The sequence below is a fragment of the Papio anubis genome, chromosome 17 (genome assembly GCF_008728515.1).
Source record: "Papio anubis isolate 15944 chromosome 17, Panubis1.0, whole genome shotgun sequence".
NCBI classification, from domain to species: Eukaryota; Metazoa; Chordata; class Mammalia; order Primates; family Cercopithecidae; genus Papio; species Papio anubis.
The window spans coordinates 55,971,179-55,991,117 of record NC_044992.1 but is presented as its reverse complement, the minus strand read 5'-3'; the positions used below and the strand labels follow the sequence as shown (position 1 = coordinate 55,991,117).

General features: G+C 39.8%; 1 protein-coding gene across 3 annotated transcripts in view; it reads right to left on the bottom strand.

Annotated features, from left to right (window-relative positions):
• DDX42 (DEAD-box helicase 42) overlaps window positions 1-19,939 on the bottom strand; it is a 47,198-nt gene that overhangs the window by 10,399 nt on the left and 16,860 nt on the right. For 2 of the 3 annotated variants that reach the window (XM_031657675.1, XM_003913274.3), the window contains 8 exons: window positions 17,938-18,088; window positions 11,832-11,893; window positions 10,299-10,335; window positions 9,310-9,459; window positions 4,720-4,824; window positions 3,201-3,320; window positions 1,957-2,133; window positions 320-448 (listed from right to left, as the gene is read on the bottom strand). In XM_031657675.1, coding sequence (XP_031513535.1) covers window positions 320-448; window positions 1,957-2,133; window positions 3,201-3,320; window positions 4,720-4,824; window positions 9,310-9,459; window positions 10,299-10,335; window positions 11,832-11,893; window positions 17,938-18,088 — 931 coding nt within the window. Of the gene's footprint in view, window positions 1-319; window positions 449-1,956; window positions 2,134-3,200; window positions 3,321-4,719; window positions 4,825-9,309; window positions 9,460-10,298; window positions 10,336-11,831; window positions 11,894-17,937; window positions 18,089-19,939 lie in introns of those variants that run through there. The other variant, XM_017950865.1, reaches the window with a different exon arrangement.

Here is a 19,939-nt window from a genome sequence, read left to right as displayed (position 1 = left end):
AATGTTTACACTCTTCTAGGCTGTTCTGACCATATGTATCTTTCTGATTCTTGATGAACTTGGCAATCATTTTGTAGGAGAAAACAAGAAAAACTATTTGACACAGAGGGGAATTTGTAGCTACTAGCCTATATGTCACAGAGACTCTTACTGGACTGCTAATGTAGCCACCAATCAAAATTAAAACCACAGGCTGCCATTCATCAATATATTTTCAACCCTGCTTTTACCACATTTTAGGGGAAATTCTCTGCAAAACTAATCATGTTTTCCACACCGAGGAAGGCTGAGAAGCCATTTAAACACAAAGCATACTTACTGGGGTACACACAACAATCTCTGCCCCCTCCTGAAGGGCCTTGGCCTGCTCCCACATACTCCCTCCTCCATATACGGCCACTGATCGAAGATTATATGCTTTTCCAAACCGCTTACATTCTGCATGGATCTACAAAGTTGTGAATAATATATTAACAAACTGTGACACTAACAAATACCTCTGTCACAACTCAAACGAAGTTCTGAAAAACAGAATGTGATGTCATAAAAAATCAAAACCTGGAACAATTTTATTCATAAAGGTATAAATGAAAAGAATATCATTAAGGCACCTCAAAAGATTATATAAAATCTTCCTTTATTCATTTTACCCCCTTCTCTTTCTGATCCTGTCACTGCTTTTCTACCAAGACAAAATGAATTCATCCTACAAAAAAACTGTCAGCTTATAATACAAACAATTCCCATATCACAATAGACTTTTCCTCTTAAAAACAATAGTTGTGGCTGAGCGCAGTGGCTCACACCTATAATCCCAGCACTGTGGGAGGCCGAGGCAGGCAGATCTCTTGAGGTCAGGAGTTTGAGACCAGCCTGGTCAACATGGTGAAACCCCGTCTCTACTAAAAATATAAAAAATTAGCCAGATGTGGTGGCGTGTGCCCGTGATCCCGACCTCTCGGCTGAGGCAGGAGAATTGCTTGAACCTGGGAGGTGGAGGTTGCAGTGAGCTGAGTTCATGCCACTGCATTCCAGCCTGGGCAAAAGAATGAGACTCTGTCTCAAAAAAGCAAATAAATAAAAATAAATAAAAACAGTTTTTAGGGGAAAGTATGTATTTGGTTATATAGGAAATATTTAACACATAATACTTTCCAAAGTTTCCTGGTAGCAAAACACTGTGAATATACTTAATGCCACCAAACTGTACATTACAAATGTACAGTTAAGACGCCGGGCGCGGTGGCTCACGCCTGTAATCCCAGCACTTTGGGAGGCCGAGGCGGGTGGATCAGGAGGTCAGGAGATTGAGACTATTCTGGCTAACATGGTTATACCCCGTCTCTACTAATAGCCGGGCATGGTGGTGGGTACCTGTAGTCCCAGCTACTCGGGAGGCTGAGACAGGAGAATGGCATGAACCCGGGAAGCGGAGCTTGCAGTGAGCCGAGATCGCGTCACTGTACTCCAGCCTGGGCGACAGAGCGAGACTCCGTCTCAAAAAAATAAAAATAAATAAATAAATAAATAAATGGTTCGCCGGATGCAGTGGCTCATGCCTGTAATCCCAGCACTTTGGGAGGCCGAGGTGGGTGGATCACGAGGTCAGGAGATCGGGACTGTTCTGGCTAACAACACGGTTAAACCCCGTCTCTACTAAAAAATAGAAAAAATTAGCTGGGCATTGTGGTGGGCACTTGTAGTCCTATCTACCTGGGAGACTGAGGCAGGAGAATGGCGGGAACCCAGGAGGTGGAGCTTGCAGTGAGCGGAGATCACGCCACTGCACTCCAACCTGGGTAACAGAGCAAGACTCTGTCTCAAAGAGATAGTCAATTTTGTGTGTATCTTACTGCAATTAAAAAAAAAAGGTTTCCTGGTCGTTCTACCTCACTTGACTGGCTGGTCCCTTGCTAGTCCACATATGGAAGGAGGCATTCTATAGAAAGTACATACCTGCTGGCAAAGCTCCCTGGTAGGACACACAATCACTGCAATTGGTCCATCACCTGGTTCCAACTCCTTCTGGTCCATTATATGAATCAACATGGGCCATATGAAGGCTGCAGTTTTCCCACTACCTGTTTTGGCAATACCAATCATGTCTCTACCACTCAATGCCACAGGCACACCCTGGAGAAAAAGTAAAATATAACCACTCTAAAATTTCAATTCTAAAGGTGTACTGAAGCAAATCCTGGGGAAGGATAAATGACTACTAATGACATTTTTATATGCAATGGAACGAAACATTTCCGGTGCTATGCATACTGGTTGTGAAATAGAAATATCAATATCCAACATTCTCATTAACTTCTTAATTTATAGGAAATGACATCATTCTCATTATGTGGATATCAGCCACCACTTACAGAACTGAAACAACTCCATTTTGTTTAAAATATAGAAATGAAAAATCAAGGCTGGGCAGTGGCTCACGTCTGTAATCCCAGCACTTCGGGAGGCCGAGGTGGGCAGGCTGCTTGAGCTCAGGAGCTCGAGACCAGCCTGGGCAACATGGTGAAACCCCATCTCTACTAAAATACAAAAAATTAGCCAGGTGTGGTGGCATACGCCTGTAATCTCACCTACTCGGGAGGCTGAAGCAGGAAAATTGCTTGAACCTGGGAGGCAGAGGTTGCAGTGAGCCAAGATTGCACCACTGCACTCCAGCCTGGACAACAGAGTGAGACTCCGTCTTCAAAAAAAAAAAAAAAAAACCAGAAAGATCGCAATTTATAATGAAGGGTTGCTAAAATTTTTAAAAATTTTCTCCCCTCGAGGAGGTACAGACTATCTCATTCATATACAGAAAATGAGAATTTTCTTCATAAGAATAAATAAGTCCCATATGTAAATGGGAAAAAGAAGCTAAAACTTTCAGTAATGAATGAGAATTTTCAAGTGATGGACAAAGAAATTCTAGTCATTGACAGCACTAAACTTGTCCATATACAAACCCTTTATGGTTACATTTAGGCCTAATAAATTATTTTCTTCATATCATATTTTCAAGATAGGTATCAGATACAAAAGAATATTTGCCAGCCATTTAGTGACTTCTTAGAGTAATAAATACCTCTATCCTTATCAATAAGGTTCTACACTAAACACTGTTTTACTACTGTGATTTGTTTTTAAACTAATATAGTCACAAAAGATTACCCTACTTTATTTTTCTTTCATTATGTTTTACGTACCTGACACTGTATTGGAGTGGGCTGTGTGTATTCAGATTTCCGAATCTGGTGCATAAGTTGTTCGTCAAACCCAAAATGAGCAAAGCTACTTCCTGGTCTAGGAGGTGCAGCACCAGACACCTAGAGATAGAGACAACTCCCCAGAATGACTTGTACTTCAACATTAACAGCATTTGAAGTTCAACAATACTTACCTGGATCTAGCATTTTAGCTGGAGTATGAAGTGAAAATACAAGTCTGTAAGCCAAAATCATACAATGAAAAGGCAAAACCTCAAATGGTAACAAATATAAACCCCATATTAAAAACTCCATGACAAATATTCCCAAGATAATTGTCATACAATTTTAAATGATTAAAAATTTATTAAATCAAAATTAATTTTCTCATAACAAACAAAATGGAAAAAAAACTGTTCAATGAATTGGGAAGTCATTACTGTTCTTTCTTTTGCCATTTTGCATAAGCATTAACCAGAGGGTAGAAAAAAATTAACGTATCTTACTTTTGAAATGAAAATTCCAAGTTGGCTCCAAATAAGACAACTCTACATATGCTGGCTACAAAGACATAATCTACTGCCTCCATTTTCAGTTGTGCCTGATGAATTAACGTCTCCCTTAGTGACTGATGGTCTAGCCACTGTCAAGCCCTGTTCCAACTGTACCCAGGTGAAGAATGGGGCTTATAATCTCCATTGTGTCCCCCAAAGTGGTAACCTTTCAACGCTCCTCTGGTGATGCTGACATTTCCAGTCAGGATTTCACTTAAAAATTTTTAAGTGAAAAAAATGTTAAAGGTTTTACTTAAAAATTTTCTTGGGTCATTGGGGAGGTGAGTACCTCTTGGAAAACAGACAAGTGTACACACACCAAATACACACCCATCCTGGAAAACAGGAGTTTAAACATCGTGTAGCAACTGATAAGGTGCACACAGGCAAGAAAGTTGTCTATATTAAGAGTAGATAGCATAGCATATTCTTTCTGTGTGTTTCATTTACCATCTATCAGCACCTTAAACCAATGTAGCCAATGTGCAGCTCAAAACTTTTGGTAGGCAGTTTAAACCATTCTGAAATCAGTGCATGCGTATTTTAAAAGGTATTAATTTATTCTAATTTTTAAAATAAAGCATACTATATGTAATTTGACAGACAAGTTTATATTAATTTCAAAATATTCTAAAATATCATATGTTAACATCTATTAATTTTGTTTCCTCTTCCTTTAGATGGGGACTCCCACCCTTCATCACTAGCCCATCCAGCACAGAACATACAAAATTCACTGAAATATGAAAGAAGAAAATGATCTTATCCTAAAACAGCATCTAGAAGACTAAAACAATCAAATTAAGAAATGTGAACAGAAGGGACATAATAATTATTCTGGCAAAGACAGTTCAGAGATCACTAGAAAAGAAATTCAAGGTTATTAGTTTAGATAACCAATAATAATACTAAATCTGGACTAATTAACATTGATATAAGAATACTGAGCTTAATGATTGTCTTACCCGAAGATTGAGCTTATGTCGGAGATCTATTAACTGCTGTGGAGTGAGGTTGGTTATCTCTTCATGCTCATTGTAAAAGTTTTTTTCAAATGGTGGATAGTCAATCTGCAGGTCCAATTATTCAAAGTTAGTCTAGAATTCAAGAGTCAATTCTGTAAGTTTGACTTTAATGCAAAATAATCTTTTCCAAATAATACACAAGTAAAGCCATTCCAGCTAGAGAAGCAAAAAAATTTATTCTCAACCTAGATCCTAAAAAGTACAGATAATTTGTTTTCTGGTCCTATTTTCAATATAAACACCAACCTACTTCTTTTTTTGGTTGACACACAGTCTCGCTCTGTCACCCAGCCAGTAGTGCAGTGGTGCAATCCTGGCTCACTGCAGCCTCCGCCTCCCAGGTTCAAACAATTCTTATGCCACCTCAGCCTCCCAAGTAGCTGAGATTACAGGCATGAGCCACTGCTGGCCTAACACCAACCTACTTCCTAAAGAGACTCTTAAGGAAACCTCGAATTTGAACAAGCTTGAAGGAGACTAAGGAATCTCTATAATGCCAAAGACCTCAGAGGACAGAGAAGATATTTCACCATATAACATTTAAATATGTTTTGAATTAAGCTGTTTAACCTAGCTCTAAGCATTTAAAAACATTCCTAATATTTCTTTTGGAGATAGTTCTGCTTTTAGAGGGAGTTCTATTCTGTTTAAAAACATGGAGTTGTTTGTAACTTTTAAAAAATGTATGGCCAAGCATTTCCAATTCCAGAGAGAGTAGTAGTCACTTCTATTATTCTTTTCATAGCTTACTGTACTAGGTATACAAAACATAAGCACACCACCACCTATCAATTTGGCTAAATTATTTTTTATAAAAAAAATTTTTTTTTCAGTGACAGGGTCTTGCTATGTTGCCCAGGCTAGACTCCTGGGCTCCAGTGATTCTCCTGCCTCAGCCTCTCCAGTAGCTGGGACTCCAAGCATGCGCCACCATGCCTGGCTCTTAAACTTCTTTTTTAAGAAAAATATAAGCATTCTATAGGCAGTTAAAAAAAAAATCATAATTCTGGATACATAAAAAAAATTGGCAAGAAGAGTGACACTGTCTTGTATTTTCACAAATCTCTTTATTAATGTCTAACTTAAATAGCTCATACAATATTCAAATTGTTGCAATAGCTTGGTTTTATTTAAGCCTATAAGAAAATCTGGCCTCCAGGCCAGGAGCAGTGGCTCATACCCATTATCCCAGCACTTTGGGAAACTGAGGCAGATGGGTCACTTGAGGTCAGGAGTTCGAGACCAGCCTGGCCAACATGGTGAAAGCCCATCTCTACCAAAAATACAAAAATTAGCCGGGCATAGTGGCACACGCCTGTAGTCCCAGCTACTCGGGAGGCTGAGGCAGGAGAATTCCTTGAACCTGGGAGGAGGAGGAAGTTGCAGTGAGCCAAGGTCGCGTCACCGCACTCCAGCCTGGGTGACAGAGCAGGACTCCATCTCAAAGAAAGAAAAGAAAAAATACGTAGTTGGAAAAGGGAGGAGAGTATTTTAGTAGCCTTTTCAGATACTTTTTTTTTTTTTTTTTTTTTTGAGATAGAGTCTCCTCTGTCGCTCAGGCTGGAGTGCACTGGCACGACCTCAGCTCACTGCAACCTCCTCCTCCAAGATTTAAGTGATTCCCCTGCCTCAGCCTCCCGAGTAGCTGGGATTACTGATGCCTGCCACCAATCCCAAAGATGGGGTTTCACCATGTTGGCCAGGCTGGTCTCGAACTCCTGCCCTCAAGTGATCTGCCCGCCTTGGCCTCCCAAAGTGCTGGAATTATTATAGGCATGAGCCACTGCATCCAGCCCTTTTCAGATACTTTTTATTTTACACTAAAACTTGACAAGTGGTCATTTCCTAAAAGTTATTTTCATTGTGTAATCAGAAACCATATTACTGAAGTTTTTACACTCTGTAACATTATAATCCATTTGTCTATCATGTATTTTGAGTTGAGCTTTCATCCATGCTTGACTTTGTAATGTCATATGTAGATCATTTGGAAAATATTGGTTCACCGAGGTTACATACAGATCATCCAAATGTTAACACATTTCATTATATTAAAAATCAGTTATTAATATCACCATCAATTTTGTCACAACTTTAAGTACTGAAAAGCTATCAAGCCTACTGTGGTAGATATAAGTTTTCCAAATTCTAAGTTTTGCTTGAAAGCCTGACTTTTTTTTTTTTTTTTTTGAGATGGAGTTTTGCTTTTATTGCCCAGGATGGAGTGCAATGGCATGATCTCAGCTCACTGCAACCTCTGCCTCCTGGATTCAAGTGACTCTCCTGCCTCAGCCTCCCGAGTAGCTGGGATTACAGGCATGTGCCACCATACCCAGCTAATTTTGTATTTTTAGTAGAGACAGGGTTTCTCCATGGTGGTCAGGCTGATCTTGAACTGCTGAACTCAGATGATCCACCCACCTCGGCCTCCCAAGTGCTGGGATTACAGGCGTGAACCACCGCACCCAGCCTGAATTTTGTTATTAAAAAACAAAATTTAGATGGAGTTTCACCAAGTTGCCCAGCTTCTCTCAAATTCCTGAGCTCAAGCGATCTACCCACCTCAGCCTCCCAAAGTGTTGAAATTTAGGCGTGAGCTTCTGGCCGAAAGCGTGAATGTCTATCATTGGTAATAAACACTTTCAATTGTTTTCCTTGAAGTGTCATTGATTTTGTCCAGTGAAAGTGGTGTTCTATGAAAAAAAGTGGCTAGTTCACCTTACAACTCAAACACATTAAGTGCTTTTCCTTGAAATGGCTATCATATTTTGGTACGCAACAGAAATGCTTTATGCGTACTTCCCATTTTATCACACAGAATAAAAAGACATGTAGATCTAGGATCATGATTTTAATAATTTTTACTGTTTCATAAGGGCATTCTTGAGTGAAACTGGTCTTTTTTTTTTTTTAACTGCAATGGTCTGAGAACGGAGAACATGCCTACTAGAACAGTTTGGTGCCACTGGCTTGATTCATGCTAAGGCATCAGCAGTTTTACTTATCACTGCTTTTACACCAACAATGCAAATGTTGATGCAGTAACAAAGGAAAATAATCTTGGTGTAATGAAAAGTGTTTGGACTCTGTAGGCTCCCTGAAAGGGGTTCTTGGTCCACACTGAGAACCACTGCTCTAGATCTAGAATCATTAGTATATGTGAGATCTTGGCTGATATTTAACCTGGATGAAATACTGATATTTTTTCAAGTGGGTATACTGATGTCCTCATTCCTTAAGGATCCTGTAATTACTGGTTCCACTTTGAAGAAATAGCCTCTCATCTGCCCCAGATCTGGGACCAACAGTAAAAATTTATAGCAATTAAAAAAACAAATGTGGCCGGGCACAGTGGCTCACATCTGTAATCCCAGCACTTTGGGAGGCCAAGGTGGGTGGATCACTTGAGGTCAGGAGTTTGAGACCAGCCTGGTCAACACGGTAAAACCCCATCTCTACTAAAAATTAACCCAGGAAGCGGAGACTGCCGTGAGCCAAGACTGAGCCACTGCACTCCAGCCTGGGTAACACTGCGAGACTCCGTCTGGAAAAAAATAAACAAAAAACTAAATGCATGCCAGGTGCAGCAGCATGCACCTATAGTCCCAGCTACTCAGGAGGCTGAAGTGAAAGGATTGCTTGAGTTCAGGAGTTTGGGGCCAGTCTGGGCAATATAGCAACAACAACAACAACAACAACAAAGAGTAAACACAGGCCCCAAGCATTCCCAGTTTGAAAGAAAGATGCCACGGCCAGGTGTGGTGGCTCACGCCTATAATCCCAGCACTTTGGGAGGCCGAGGCAGGGGAATCACCTGAGGTCAGGAGTTCAAGACCAGCCTGGCCAACATGGTGAAACCCCGTCTCTACCAAAAATATTTTTAAAAAATTAGCCAGGCATGGTAGTGGGCACCTGTAATCCCAATTACTCGGGAGGCTGAGGCAGGCAGAATTGCTTGAACCCAGGAGGCAGCATTGCAGTGAGCTGAGATTGTGCCACTGTACTCCAGCCTGGGGGACAGGGAAGGGAACGGAATGGAACAGAATGGAGGGAGGGAGGGAGGGAAGAAGGGAAGAAGGGAAGGAAGGAAGGAAGGGAGGAAGGGAAGGAAGGAAGGAAGGAAAGAAGGAAGGAAGGAAGTTAGGAGGAAAGGGAAGGGAAGAGAAGGGAGGAAGGAAAGAAAGGAAAGAAAGGAAGGAAAGGAAGGAAAGGGGAGAAAGAAAGAAAAAAAGAAGGAGAAAGAAAAAGAGAGAAAGAGAGAGAAAGATGGTAAGTATTGGTTCTGGAAAACAAGTATAATTACTTGAAAAAAAATGTTTTAATTCTAAAGTCAAATGTAAGTGATTTGGCTATACTTTTGAACAAGATAGGCTATAAAGCCTCATGGAATTTGTGGCTCAACCAGTAGAGATGACAAGATGCATACGCTCATGATGTAAGAGTATTCCAGTATTGGGAAAATCTAAATGTTAAAGCTGAAGTAAAGTATCAGCTTGAAACAAGAGTAAAATTCAGCAAGAAATACCATACCTCTGAATGATCAATGGGGGGAAGAGGATCAATTATTTTTTTGGTAGGTGCAATTGGATTTCCGTCACTATCATATTCTAGATTGTCTTCCTCTTCCTCCTGAACCATACCAGCAGTTGGGTTTTCTGCCATGTATCGAAAATAAGCTTCCTGCAGGAAAGCACAAGAACATAATCACACCCAAGTACAATTGAGAATGTTTCTGCTCCTGTAATTAGCGCACACAGTGTACCAGATGACTGCACAGTTAAAATACCTACCAAGTAAGGCAAGGCCCTTACTAGCAATGATTCCTTTAATAATAGCAATATTTAGAAGAACAACCAAAAGAAATGAATTAAACAGTTAGTACTACTAAATGTTGCAACTTGTTTAATAGAAGACTTATAAATCTGTCTGTTCCACAGCCTTCCTGGAGTGGGGTGTCTACCAACCCTGCCCAGAGCCATAGAACACATGCTGTGGCTTTAACAATCCAAGTTTGGAAGTTAACACTAATTAGAAAGGTCACAAACCTGGAAAGGGCTACCACTCACTCTGATTCTCATCACTCCGCAACTGAACAATGGGGAAAAAAAGACTAATGGACAGTCATTAACGTTCCAGCTTGAAATACAAGAACCACAAACAGGACTCTTAAGAGGTAGAGGTTAGATGTTACCAGAGGCCATCCATAGGTCCCACACTACACTACTACTTGATTTATCAGAATAAACATTAATTTTGGATTTAAAAAGAAGCAAGCTGAATAAAGCTCGTATCTGCTTTGGATGTCATAGTTGATCAAAAATTCCATCTTCAATATGGGGGAAAGCCATGTGAATCTATGTATTACCAATTGGTCACACAGGTACAAGAGGAGCAAATCAAATGACATTCCTTGCTGAATGTCAGGAATGGCCATTTTGAGTGAAGGCAAGCTCTAGCTTGTCCTCAGTATAGACTTTGTGGATAAAAATAAAAGATAGAAATACTGCATAGGAACTCACTTGGTCATCTTCCTCTTCAATGTCATCTCGAATACCCCTGGAAAAACAAGCGGAGAAACAAACTTCCCTGCAAATGTTCCACATACCCAGCTCCATTCTTACAGCAGATTAGTGTTGAATTCCACACAGCACAGGAACTCTCAACACTAACAATAACAAAGCAGCAATGAGCACACTGTAAACTATCCACCCATTATATATATGTGTAGTTTCACTCTATAATCTGCAGTTTGCATTTATTTTAAATGGGATGATACGATACCCCTAGAAACAGCAGTTACCAACAAGAATATCAGACGTAAAAACCTTCTGAAGACAGATAGCAAATGGTCCTAGTTTTGTGAATCCATACAACAAACAATGCGGTTGTGAAAAGCATTTCAGACTAAAAAGAAAAAAAAATATTGGATTTGGCATATACTAGAAAGAAAGTCCCAACCTTCTTATTGTCCCCAAAATTTCTAGCTCTAGAGTAAATGGTTTTCAGACAAAAGCAGTTACCTTAGGGATGGGGACAAAGAGAAAACTACATTAACTCCTTTATGAGTTTGGGAATAAAACTCTTATTAAACAGCTCACACGGAGAAGGGGATCATCACCACTTACTGTATCTCTCAGGAGCTATAGAGAAAATACGGTTGCTCCGTTCCCACAACCATCTATTTCTAATCAGACTTTCTACCTAACCTAGAGCACTTGCTATTCCTAAGGCAACCAGCAAGCAACACCACCAGTGTAGGGCAGGTAGAAGGGGATACAACATGCAGTGAATACCAAAACCACAGCTAAATTTCCATACGGAACAGAAACCCTGGTAAGGGACTGAAGCACGGACGGCCAAGCACAGGGAGAAAAAAGTCCAACCATGCCTGGCAGAAAAAGCCTTAGGAGTTTATTCAATCAAGGCAAAGAGTAGACTTCTCTTTCCCAGAAAATAAAGTACTTCAAGTTCTGACTACGGCTGCTACAGCACAACGTCACTCCCTAAATAAAATTAGGTATTATCACAGCCCTCCTTATACACAGGTTTTTATACTGTGTAATATTATTTTTCCATCTGTGCTGGTTGAAAAAAATCCCCATGAGTGGACTCATGCAGTCAAACCTGTGTTGTTCAAAGGTTCAACTGTACATAGTTTTCATGATACAGTTGCCATTACTTCTCATAATCAACCATATAGGCATTAACCTATTTTATATTAATTATGAGACAAACTCAGAACAATGAGCCCAAATTTTAGTAATTATGCTCCCCTAAACGCTACTATAATTCATTCCTTGTGCTTACTAAACAACTATTTATAGTCAAAGACCAAATACTATTCTACCAAACTGAATGCTTTTCAATTATTCCAAATGCAAAGACTGTTACCATCTCTATTCTTAAAAAAGTATTCAAGATACAGGAATAACTTCAAGTAAAGTACACAAGTGTACTTCAGTATTTTTTGTCTATAAACTTTGGGGGAATAGGCTTTGCAATACTTTAGCGGTTTTCATGTAACCTTTGTGAAGGAGAAGAAAACAACTTACTTTACGTTTTTTCTTTCTTTGTCCTTTTCTTCAAGCCTCTTCATGTCTCTAGCTGCCTGATCCTAATAAAACAAAAGGCTGTATAGAATGACATCAACTAAAAACACTGAAAGAAACAATTTTTAGATTGGAACAAGTGCCATAATAACTTCAGCTATGTGTTTGACAAGTGCATTTTGATGCCATCAAATTGCATTTCGACAGTTATTTTTCAAAGAGAAATAACTAAATGCTCTATAAACTTGGCTGTATATGGACTGCACAATTTTTATCTGTAATAATGTGCCACACATGGAAAAATGAACAAAAATGCTTGCTTCACAAATACATAACCTTTAGTTGCTTTAAGCTAATGATAAAATTACAGATGTAAAGTGCTTTCAATTCAGGCAGATAAGCCTTCCTCAAAGTGTAGCTTAAGACCACAAACATCTGACTCTGGAAAGGTGGCTCTCAATCTGGGACAATTTTGCCCCTCAGCAACATCTGGCAATGTCTGGAGACATTTTTAATTTTGGGGGTGGTACAGCTGATGGTACTGGTTTGTAGAGGCCAAGGATGGCTACTAAACAACAATACACAGGACAGCCCCACAACAAATAATTATCCAGCGCCAAATGACAATAGTCTCAAGGCTGAAAATTTTGCTCTACACCTACTAAATCAGAATCCTTGGGGCTGGAGTGAGTGAGTTACATGTGGGTAGTTTTTACATTTTTCATAGGCAATTCTTTTTTTTTTTTGAGACAGAGTTTCGCTCTCGTTGCCCAGGCTGAAGTGCAATGGCACCATCTTGGCTCACAGCAACCTCCTCCTCCCAGGTTCAAGCGATTCTCCTGCCTCAGCCTCCTGAGTAGCTGGGATTACAGGCATGCACCACCACGCCCGGCTAATTTTGTATCTTTGGTAGAGATGGGGTTTCTCCATGTTGGTCAGGATGGTCTCGAACTCCTGACCTCAGGTGATCCACCTGCTTTGCCTCCCAAAGTGCTGGGATTACAGGCGTGAGCCACCGTGTCCGGCCTAGGCAATTTTTATATACCGCAAATTGATGATCACTGATCAAAATTAATCGTTTGTATTATACATTTGAAAATCACAGTCAGAATTATTAAATGATTTTTCTCACATTCTACACAACTTTTCCTCACTATAAAAGCACCATGAGTTTTTCTGGCAATCTCAGATTTTTTTAAATGCCACTATACATACTGTGGCATGATCAGGTGTTCTATCAAACCAAATGTTCCTGATGAAGATAAATTGTTTTAAAGAGAAGCACTGCATACAAACAACCTACTTTTCAGAGGACTGAACTAGCTATAAGATATATTTAAGACTATAAACTGAAGATGACATAAGCAATGCAACATAAGAAACAGGTCACCAACAGTGGAAGAACATATTGTTTAAGCCTACATAAATCCTTTTTCAGAACACTGGCTAAAAATAAATTTTCATCTAGTTCAAGCACTAGAAAAGTTAATACTTTCTATAAAATTTGACATCTGGGCTGGGTGCGGTGGCTCACGCCCGTAATCCCACCAACTTGGGAGGCCAAGGCGGGCAGATCACCTGAGGTCGGGAGTTCAAGAGCAGCCTGACCAACATGGAGAAACCCCGTCTCTACCAAAAATACAAAATTAGCCGGGTATGGTGGTACATGCCTGTAATCCCAGCTACTCAGGAAGCTGAAGCAGGAGAATCGCTTGAACCCAGGAGGCGGAAGGTGTGGTGAGCTGAGATTGTGCCATTGCACTCTAGCCTGGGCAACAAGGGCGAAACTCTATCCCCCAAAAAACCAAAAACAAACAAACAAACAAAAACGCCAAGCAAAATAATTTAGCCCATTCTTGGATACTCTCACTCAGAAAGGGCTATGCCAGTTTGTACTACCATAAATCTACATTTAAAACTGGAAAATCAAGAGCTAATTTTTTTTTTAATTCATCACTAGGGATCCCTCAAGAAATAATCAGCCCAGATTCTCTGGGAAACGTAGCCCATTAGGAAATCTTCGTATCTCAGAAGATGAAGAAGAAAACAACGCATACAACACATCTCAAAGATGACAATTCATTTACTGCCTTTACTCCTAGGGTAAATCACTTAACAGTTTTTTGTTGGTTTTGTTTTGAGATTGAGTCTCACTCTGTCGCCCAAGCTGGAGTGCAGTGGTGTGATCTCGGCTCACTGCAACCTCCGCCTCCTGGGTTCAAGCGATCCTCCTGTCTCGCGCTCCCGAGTAGCTGGGACTACAGGCGCATGCCACCACACTCGGCTAATTTTTTTTATTTTTAGTAGAGATGGGGTTTCACCTTGTTAGCCAGGATGGTCTCGATCTACTGACCTCAATTCACTTAACATATTAACTAAATACCTACTATGCTGCAAGACACATATACGCCCTGAATAGTCTGGGTGTTTGGTAAGTATCCTGTATAGTTTGGTAAGTGGCAGAAATATACAACACTGTAAGAACTCAGATACAGAATGATACTGCATAAGGAATATGGTGTTTGGAGGTGAACTTTGGCTCTGCCACCTATTAGGTGTATATTCTTCAGTAAGTAACTTAAGTTGTTGTAAATCAGATGGGAAATTCAAAGACCAAACTGGAAATAAATAAGTAGCCATATTCTTCTACAGAAATGTACTCTAATTTTTCTTATATTACCCTGAGTCTTTTGTTTTCTGATATCTGATAGAGAACTAAGTTCGGAAACATAATTCTCCACCCTAAGAAAAATTACAATACAGAGGCTGGGCACGGACCCACACCTACAATTCCAGCACTCTGAGAGGCCAAGGTTGAAGGATTGCCTGAGGCTTGGAGTTTGAGACCAGCCCAGGAAAAAACATTTTCTAAAAATTAGCCGAGTGTGGTGGCATGCACCTGTAGTTCCAGCTACTTAGGAGGCTGAAGTGGGAGGATCGCTTGAGCCTAGGAATTTGAGGTTACGGTGAACTGTGATGGTGCACTCTGGCTTGGGCAAGAGATGCTGTCTCAAAAGAAAAGAAAAATTACAGTGCAAGAGAAATGACAAATGGTTCTATAAACAGTCGCCTCAACGTTAAGAAGAAAACAGGGATTGATGTAACTATGGTGAGCAAGGAAAAGCATGACTTGTCTAATGTAGGCAGCCATTTGCTCAGCAATAGCCTCTTTCTGCCACACAAAAACACAGGCTTAGTATACTGCCAGATCATCCATTGTTCAACAGCCTGAACTATTAGACAAAATCCCGATACTAAAAATGTTGGCTCACATTTTAAAAAAGCAATGTCTAGGCCAAACAAAAACACAATAATCTTGGATTATTTCTTTCCCTGCTTCCTTGGAGGAGAGGTGTATTCTGGCTGAGGACAAGTAACTAAGGAATCTGAAAGGATTTTATTTCATAACCAATTAAGTGACAATTTTTCTTTTCTTTTCTTTTTTTTTTTTTTTGAGATGGAGTCTCACTCTGTTGCCAGGCTGGAGTGCAATGGCGCCATCTCAGCTCACTATAACCTCTGCCTCCCAGGTTCAAGTGATTCTCCTGCCTCAGCCTCCCGAGTAGCAGGGATTACAGGTGTGTACCACCATGCCTAGCTAATTTTTTTTGTATTTTTAGTAGAGATGGGGTTTCACCATGTTGGCCAGGCTGGTCTCAAAATCCTGATCCACTCACCTTGGCCTCCCAAAGTGCTGGGATTACAAACGTGAGCCACCATGCCCGGCCAATTTTTTTTTCTTTCCTTTTTTTACAGACAGGGTCTCACTATGCTGCCCAACCTCAAGCGATTTTCCCACCTTGGCCCCGCAAAATGCCGGGGGTTACAGGTGTGAGCTATGGCACATAGTCTAAAGTGATAGTTTTTGGTTTCATTTTGTTCTTGAGAAAGGGTCTCACCTTGTCATCCAGGCTGAGTAGTGGCAAGATCATGGCTCACTACAACCTCAGCCTCCCAAACAGCTGGGACTACAGCAGCATGCCACCAAACCTGGCTGAATTTTATTTTTTGTAGAGACAGGCACTTGCTATGCTGCCTAGGCTGGTTTTGAACTCCTGAACTCAAGGGACTCCCGAAATGCTGGGGTTATAGGTATAAGCCACCATGTCCAGTCATCTAAAGTGACAGTTTTTAAGTAAGGAGAATACTATGAAAAGAAACATATTTTGGTCTAATTAACCTGCAGCTGCATACTACCTAATAAGACAGCAGAAAGACTAAAGCAGGGAGAAAATTTACAAGGATGTAAAGTAGGATGGCTACAGTGGCAACAGAAAGGAAAGAACAGATGCAAGAGCTATTATAAAGATTGACAGATTTTGGCAAATGAGAAGAGGAAAGGCAGCATGATGTATGGGAAAGAGCTAGACCTTCAGGACTACTAAGCAAGAGAAATTAGATTTGAGTTCCAGGTCTGCCACATTAAGTACCAATATGATTTGGGGCAAATGATTTGAATTAACTTAGGGCTCAGTTTTATTATCAGTTAAAAATTTTTATTTATATATACATTTTTCTGCCTATTTCCCACGATTATTTTGAGGATTAAATTAAATAATAAGCATTCCTGATAATCTGCTAAAAAAATGAAGAGGCAGTGGTGAAGGAAGAAATTAAAGCCAGTTTTAAGCTAAGGTGACTATGTGACCATTAATGTCATTCATAGAAATAAGAGAATGACTTGTTGAGGAGGAAAAGATGATGAATAGAGTTTAAGGTACCAGTGGGACACATGTAAAAAAGTCCAATACAATTCTGGAAAAGCAGGACCAAAATCAAAGCGAAAGATGGGACTCAAAACGTAAATTATGCACAGAAAAGTTTTAAAAGTAAATGAGGTCACCAAAGAATATATAAAGAACGAAGATAGTAATCTTATATATAGTAATCAATATAGAGAGCTGTAAAGTGACCTCTGTATGTGAAAAATTGGAGGAGGATGGCAAGAAGGATCACAAATAACAGTCAGATGGATATTTAATGATTTGTTTTTTTGGGTGCAACAATAACATGGTGGTTGCAATTTTTAAGAGTGTTCTCAGAGAAATACTGATGGATAAAATTATATGTCTGAGATTTTTAAATAATCCAAAACAGAATTGGATTTGGCACAGTGGCTTATGCCTATGGTCCAAGCTCTTTGGGAGGCTGAGGCTAGAGGATCACTTGAGGTTAGAAGTTCAAAACCAATCTGGGTAACAAAGCAAGACCTTACCTCTATAAAAACTTTAAAAATTAGCTGGGTATGTTGGTGCACACCTGTAAACTCAGCAATTCAGGAGGCTGAGGCAGGAGGACCATTTGAGGTCAGGAGTGTGAGGCTGCAGTAAGCCATGATCATACCACTACACTCTAGCCAGCCCACATCAGAGCAAGACTTTGTCTCAAAAAAGAAAAAAGAAAAAAGAAAGAAAAGAAAAGAAAAGAATCAGTGGTGGGAGAGATTAGATAACACAAAAGCGGCCAAAAGTTGTTAACTAATAAAGTTCGTTGAAGGTACATGAAGGTTCATTTATTATTCTATCTTTGTATGTGTTTAAATTTTTCCACAATAAAAAGTAAATAATAATAAAACAAAAACAAACCAAAAGAAAAAAGTCAGAAAGATGAAAAAGGAAAGTAACACAAAATCACAAAAGCCTAGTGAGAAGGGTTTCAAGGAGGTGGTCATGAGGTTAAATTTCTACAGGGAGGTCATGGATGTTGATAAATAACATTTAAAACTACAGAATACAGAATTTACAATTTTGGCAAGTTCCTTAAGTTTAATTACTTTACATAAATATGTACTTAACAAATGCTAGATTGAATGAGATGTTAATTCCATTCAAAAATATGCTAAGATTATTAAAATAAAACACATACACACATATACGTCTAGAGCTACCATGTTCATGGGTTAAGTTCAAATTTCTAGCCACCAACCATCGCAAAAGTACAGGGCAAGTGGAAGTAGATATATGCAACTATCGACTACTGGAGCAAAATTCTCAAAAACTACAACAAAAAAAAGGACCAGAAAACAAATTTTGAGTAAGATTTGAAGTACTAAGTTAGCTTGATCTATTTCTAACTGCTAAATATTTTAATGAAACATGCTGATACTTGCCTCCACTTCAGCCATGAATGCCTCCAAGGGATCATCATCACTGTCAGAATCTACTGGCTTGGAATGGAATTGCTGGCGAGTTGGTGAGTTTTCAGCAGGAATGTAAGGTAAATCAACATTGCTAGAGTCTTCTTCCTCATCTTCAAAATAGCTGAGAATCAGAATGCAAACTGGTAAAGTGAATGTTTACTTTGGGGTCAGTAAATCTTTCATTTAACAAAATTTTTATTATAGTATATCTTACTATTAGGAGATTTAATGTAGATCAAATTAAAGACCTCCAAGGCTTTGGCTAATGACCTAATTAAGTACTACTTAATACATGCAAAATTTCAATATTACAAAAAAGTAATCACAAGAGATTCTCCATTTCAATAGTATATGGTCAAATCATACTCCCAGTTCTGTTAAAACAGAAGAGTTTTCAGTACAAACTTACTGATCATTGTTAGATAAATATAACAAATATTAAAGAGCTGTGCTATGGGAAAACAGAAAACTTTTTTTTTTTTTTTTTTGAGATGGAGTTTTGCTTGTCACCCATGCTGGAGTGCAATGGCATAATCTCGGCTCCCTGCACCCTCCACCTTCTGGTTTCAAGTGATTCTCCTGCCTAGCCCTCCCTAGTAGCTGGGATCACAGGCACCTGCCACCATGCCTGGCTAATTTTTGTATTTTTACTAGAGACAGGGGTTTCACCATGTTGGCCAGGCTGGTCTTGAACCCCTTACATGATCTGCCCGCCTCAGCCTCCAAAGTGCTGAGATTACAGGCGAGAGCCACCACGCACAGCCAAAAGGAAACTTAATGAAACATTAGAAATTGTTTATTCTTTATAACCCTTAATAAAAACTTGAGATATTCTTTTAAAGACCAAAAACCTCAGAAATTCTGGGCTATTTTCTGGGGACCAAGAGAAAACTTCCAGAATTGAAAATAAATGCTCAGGCCAGGTGTGGTGGCTCACACCTCTAATCCCAGCACTTTGGGAGGCCAAGACAGGTGGATTACTTGACGTCAAGAGTTTGAGACCAACCTGGCCAACATGGTGAAACCCTGTGTCTACTAAAAATAAAAAATTAGACAGGCATGGTGGCACATGCCTGTAATCCCAGCTACTTGGGAGGCTGAGGCAGGAGAAATGCTTGAACCCAGGAGGTGGGGATTGTAGTGAGCTGAGATTGTGCCACGGCACTCCAGCCTGGGCGACAGAGCAAGACTCTGTCTCAAAAAACAAGGAAAAAAAAGAAAATACATGCTCAATCCAAAATAATTTACGATACTACTGAAGTATTCAGAAAGGACATTTTTAAAGGCTGCATAAGGTATCACTTTCTCTTTAACAAACATTCCAGAAAAGGATGCCAATACAGCTCTTTATAAACTAAACCATTGTTTAGACTCTATCTCAAAATCAAATAGTAATATAACCAAATATTAGTTTAAATAAATAACTGCAGTTTAAAAAGTTAAAGCATTTCAAGTCTTCCTAGGAATTATTTTAAAAACTTAAACTGTTATGCTACACACACACACACACATATATACACACTAATGTAATACTGTGACTATATGTAACAATAATATAGACTAATATACTTTTTTGTTTTTGAGACAGCCTCGCCCTATCACCCAGGCTGCATTTGCAGCAGTGTGATCTCTGCACTCACTGCGACCTCCGCCATTCAGGTTCAAGCAATTCTCCTGCCTCAGCCTCCCAAGTAGCTGGCATTACAGGTGCACGCCACCACACCCAGTTAATTTTTGTGGTCTTTTTGTTTTTGAGATGGAGTCTTGCTCTGTCGCCCAGGCTGGAGTGCACTGGCATGATCTCAACTCACACTGCAGCCTCTGACTCCTGGGTTCCAGTGATTCTCCTGCCTCGGCCTCCCAAGTAGCTGGGATTATATGCACTGCCACCACGCCCAGCTAATTTTTGTATTTTTAGTAGAGATGGGGTTTCGCCATGTTGGCCAGGCTGGTCTCAAATTCCTGACCTCAG